Below are 5,000 nucleotides of genomic sequence, written 5' to 3' on the forward strand. Positions count from 1 at the left end.
AAACTCCAAAACTGATACCACAGCAAATTTACCTCCTCATTCATCTGAGGTCGGAAAGATTTGTGAAGCTCCAGGATAATCCGTATACACACCAAGACATTTTCCTCATTTTCTTTCTGAAAAAAACAAATACAAAAAAAAAAAAAAAAAAACGAGGAAAAGAATAAAAAGCATTTGAAAACATTTCAATAAACTTCTAGCACAATAAACTTCTAGTATCATGGCAATCCTTCTTAATGAATGATCTAAGTTTGTTTTATTTTGTGCTTCAGGGATGTGAACATGGATTTAAAAAAAAAGGAAAAAAAAAAAGAAAAAAAAAAGGAAGAATCAGACTTTATTTTAGAAAGCATTCCTTTTTTTTTTTTTTTTTTTTTAAATTCTAACTCAGTAACTGCATTGAGCAAGTCCTTCAGGTATTGCTACATGGCATATGCTGATACTAGCACACACGCCTCATGCTTACCCCCAAATTTGCTTTTCAGGAACAACACACATTAGAATCAGGGACAGGATATTATTTTCAGGAACATCTCAGGAAACATACAGATGGTGCTGACCAGCATTTGCACTGGTCTTCCCGAAGTCACTTCGCTGGTGACAGAAACTGAGCGGACTTTCAAAAAATGGCTTTGGTTCTGTTCGAACAGTTCCAGCTTTTTACAAAGTGGCTTCGTTAATATTCGGCAGCATTTCTGTAAAGGTACATTTGTACCTGACTTGATACTTCAGGAAAAATTATTACTGTTGGATATTTTCATTTTCCGAAACATGCAGCAAATATCCCTATTTTCTGAACACCCTGTCCATTTTATCAATTTTCCAGGATAAGAAATGGTTGGCATGCCTGTACTAGTGATAGTCCATGGCATATGCTGTTAGTAGAAAAGCTGAAGAATGAACAATAGAAGTGAAACCAATTTAGGATTGAGTATGGGTCAACTGACTACAGAAAGAAGCCAGCATTTAATATTATCTACACTCACCCCCAGCAAGCTAGGAATTAGCACAGCTCCAGCATTACATACAAGGTAATGTCCTGGCCCCAACCGCAAAGACACACAAGAGAAACAGGCCCCAACTGAGAGATCTACAGACAGCTGGGTTGGGGGTGGAGAGGAGGGGACAGAAATTTATAGCGCTGTACAAGTATCGTTCATCTTCCCATCTCTTAGAAGGACATTTCAGCAGCTGATATTCAATGCACAAATCAGTATAAAGATGGTACGCATATATACACACATCCTCACATGTGCAAACACAAAACCTCATGTGGACACACACACACGAGTACAATGTCTCATTTGCTCACACAGGCATGTACACACATAATGCACACACATAATGTTCACATTACTACATGCAAGACTTACCCTGAGCAGCTTGAACATAAGAGACAGGATTGGTTGGACAAATCTCTTCAGGTGGTCATTACTGGGAATCCGATGCAAGATTTCCAACAGCACTTTGCGCAGATGCTGAAGAAAATATAAACAAATTCTCACCACGAAACTTAAGTTGTACAAGAGGTTATGTTGCATGGTAAAAATTTTAATTTAACAGCTAAATATTGAGCTATGTACATGTATTCTGGGCATGATGACAGAAAGTCATACACAAAACAAATATAATTGCACAAAGCAAACATTCACACATGTATGTATTCTCACAAACAATAGTTGAGACACTCATATGATGCATTCACTCTCTCTCTCTCTCTCTCTCTCACATACATACACACAAACACAAATTTGGCCTCTTACCATTGCAAGAAACCAACCAACCTGCATATTCTGTTCAGCAATGAACTGGGGTTCTCCTTCCTCCAGAATTTTCAGGAACACCTTCATGGCATCAGCCAGAAATGTGGAGTACTGGGGTGAATTCACCACCGTCTGCAGATGCCAAAGTTTACAGCATAATAATAGTGAAATTCTGATCGACTAAGCCAAGTTGTGTAATCCTATAACAATAACAATTTATTTGTGCAACACAAACATCCAGACTTAACACACATACATACATTGAAATATACACACTCCACCTCACTCCTGATTTTATATCAACATTTCATTTTCAATGACAAAGTTTTAATTGATCAGCTATGACTAAATTATAGAAAAACACTGAAATTTAAAATTTAAAAGACTTCATGAAAAAAATAAGCTTTCGAGAAAATAATTATGAATCTGTAACTTTAAATGTATATATATATAGAGAGAGATCTGCTTGTCGGTTAAAGGTGTTAACAGTAAAAAAACAAACACCATATATTCATTTTATCACTATATCAGTTGAGTCATACCTCAAAGTTCTCACTCAATTCATTGGCTGCTTTGAGCTTCTTCTCCACAACTGCAACACAGAATACAATCATTTAACAAAAACCAAAAAGAGACTGGAAAGAGACAGACAAAGGAAACAAAGTCAGAGACAGAATAAGAAAGAACTTCTGTGGGCAGTGCAATAATACTACTACTAATAGTAATACTAATAATAGTAATAACATCAACAACACTAATAATAATTTAGTTTCTATTATAAAGAGCTAAAATTTGCCTGTAAAAATTATTTTTAGAAAACAACAAAAGCAAAGCAGAATACATTAAATTTTAACCATGAACATGAAGTTGATAAACACCAGACAAAGATGAACACACTTCTGTCAATGGACCATTATCATGATGACAATTGACATTTGCTTTGACAGTGGTGATGGCGGTCAGATCTTATCAGCTTTCTGGTCATGTCTTCAGGGCAAGAGCAGCAGGAGCTCAACCGGTGCACAGGGCAGGGGGACTTGGTGAGGCCCAGTCAGACCACTGCTCCTGTCCCAAGCAGGGAGCAACCCACGCCATGCCTCAGACCATCGCTAATTAGTATCAACACAGATCATCACACCACCAATCAGTTCACCACTTTGTCAGTTTCTCATTAACCTGCAATAGAATGTACTGAGTGAAGCCTGCTCTTCAGTATGTGTTAATTAAGATGGAGACACTTCATGATTTGGAAAAGAATCATGACAATTGATATTTGTATTATCAGACCTGCCTAGGGCCCCCAAATACCTCTCAGTAGTAGAACCCCAGTTTTCAGTAGTTTTACGGTAGTTTTCAGTAGTGTGGACATGACGGCATTTCCACTTTAATACACTCTTCATGTCATCTTCCTTGTACTAACCAAGACATGATTTAGGGCTAATTGTTAAACACAAGTGAAGCTTTCAGTAATCATATACACAGATACCAGTCCCCAAAGACAAAAAAGGAGCATGTGACAAAATAACCAACACAAAATGGTTGACTTACAGTAACGATCATTTATTTTATTCATGACACAGCTTTCCCTTCCTCTCTCTCTTAGTTTGCAGAGAACAGATAAATAAATTTTGAAATTTACCGAAACAGGCGAGGGAATCTAGGGGACTGCATTAGGAGAGCAAAGCTAGTAATGTGTTTATCCATAAACACAGAGACAGAGACAGAGAGAGAGAGAGAGAGAGGGGATCTCTGAACGCACACACACACACACGTGTGTGTGTGTGTGTGTGTGTGTGTGTGTGTGTGTGAGTGAGTGAGTGTGTGTGTGTGTGTGTGTTTGAGACAGAGAGATTGTGTGTGTATGCCTGTGTATTTTTCAATTCAGCTGTGTGTGTGTGTGTTTAAGAGAGAGCGTATGCGTGCATGTATGTGTGTATGCGTGTGCGCTCGCACGCATGTGTGTGTGTGTGTGTGTGTGCATATTTGAGAGAGTGTGTGTGTATGTGTGTGTTTTCCATTCAACTCTGTGTGTGTGTGTGTGTGTGTGTGTGTGTGTGAGTGAGTGTGTGTGTGTGTGTGTTTGTGTGCGCGTGTGTGTGCTTGTGTGTGTTTGAGAGAGAGAGAGTGTGTGTGTATGCGTGTGTGTGTTTCCAATTCAGCTATGTGTGTGTGTATGTGTGTGTTTAAGAGAGAGAGAGTGTATGTGTGTATACGCGCGTATGTGTGTATGACGCGCTCGCTTGTGCGCGCATGTGTGTGTTTGAGAGAGAGTGTGTGTATGTGTACGTGTGTGTTTTCAATTCAACTCTGTGTGTGTGTGCACGCGCGCACGGCGTGCATGTGATTATGACACATATGTGTGTAAGTGCATGTGTAAATGCATGTGTATTCTTTTCAATACAACTCTGTGTGAGTGAGTGTGTGTGCGCATGTATGTGTGTGCGCGCATGTGTGTGTACATGTGTGAGATAAAGAGAGTGTGCATGTGTGTGTGTTTATGTGTCTGCACGCACATGTTTATGTGTTTTCAATTCAACTCCACGAAGACAACCAGGAGTGAAATGTACCGGGCCAACCATTTAGAGGCAGAGGTCGTAAGTGCATTTGAAGCCAACCATATTTCATGTGTGTCATGGGGAAATGAATATCTAGATCCAGATCTAAATATCACTGTAGCCATGTCAGTGCACTGCTTTATCATAGGCTGATTAAGTCTGGCTTAACACTGTTTGCAACAAAGTTTTTGTTCTGTGGCACTATGGTGCTTCAAAGGAATTGTTGCTAAATGTCACTTGACAGGGATGGAGATCCAGCACACAGTAGTGTGGTAAATGTAGGCCTGTATGTGTGTGTGTGTGTGCGTGCGTCTGTGTAGTGTATGTGAGCATGGTATATTGTGTTTGCACATCTGCCAGTGTGCGTTTGTCTGTGTGTCGATCTGTGTGTGTGTGTGTGTGCGTGTTTGCGTAGGTGCGTTTGTGTGTGTGTGCAAGCGCGTGTGTATTTGCATATTCGCGCGCGTCTGTGTGTTGTATGTGAGCATGGTAAAATGTGTTTGCACATCTGCCAGTATGCGTTTGTGTGTCGATCTTTGTATGTGGTGTGTGTGTGTGTGAGCGTATACGCGCGCGTGGATGTAGGCGCGTTTGTGTATGTGCGCGCACGTCTGTGTTGTGTATGCAAGCATGGTAAAATGTGTTTGCACATCCGTCAGTGTGTGTTTGTCTGTGTGTCGAT

The 5,000-nt window shown here is 40.0% G+C and overlaps 1 protein-coding gene across 1 annotated transcript in view; it reads right to left on the reverse strand.

Annotated features, from left to right (window-relative positions):
• The window catches only part of LOC143277098 (transcription-associated protein 1-like), an 11,357-nt gene that overhangs the window by 5,207 nt on the left and 1,150 nt on the right, over nt 1-5,000 (reverse strand). The window contains exons 2-5 of the mRNA XM_076581839.1: nt 2,306-2,355; nt 1,785-1,895; nt 1,374-1,478; nt 33-116 (exon numbers count right to left, since the gene is read on the reverse strand). Of these exons, the coding sequence (XP_076437954.1) occupies nt 33-116; nt 1,374-1,478; nt 1,785-1,895; nt 2,306-2,355 (350 nt within the window). The remainder of the gene's footprint in view (nt 1-32; nt 117-1,373; nt 1,479-1,784; nt 1,896-2,305; nt 2,356-5,000) is intronic.

Source organism: Babylonia areolata, chromosome 2, assembly GCF_041734735.1.
Source record: "Babylonia areolata isolate BAREFJ2019XMU chromosome 2, ASM4173473v1, whole genome shotgun sequence".
In the NCBI taxonomy this organism is placed as follows: Eukaryota; Metazoa; Mollusca; class Gastropoda; order Neogastropoda; family Buccinidae; genus Babylonia; species Babylonia areolata.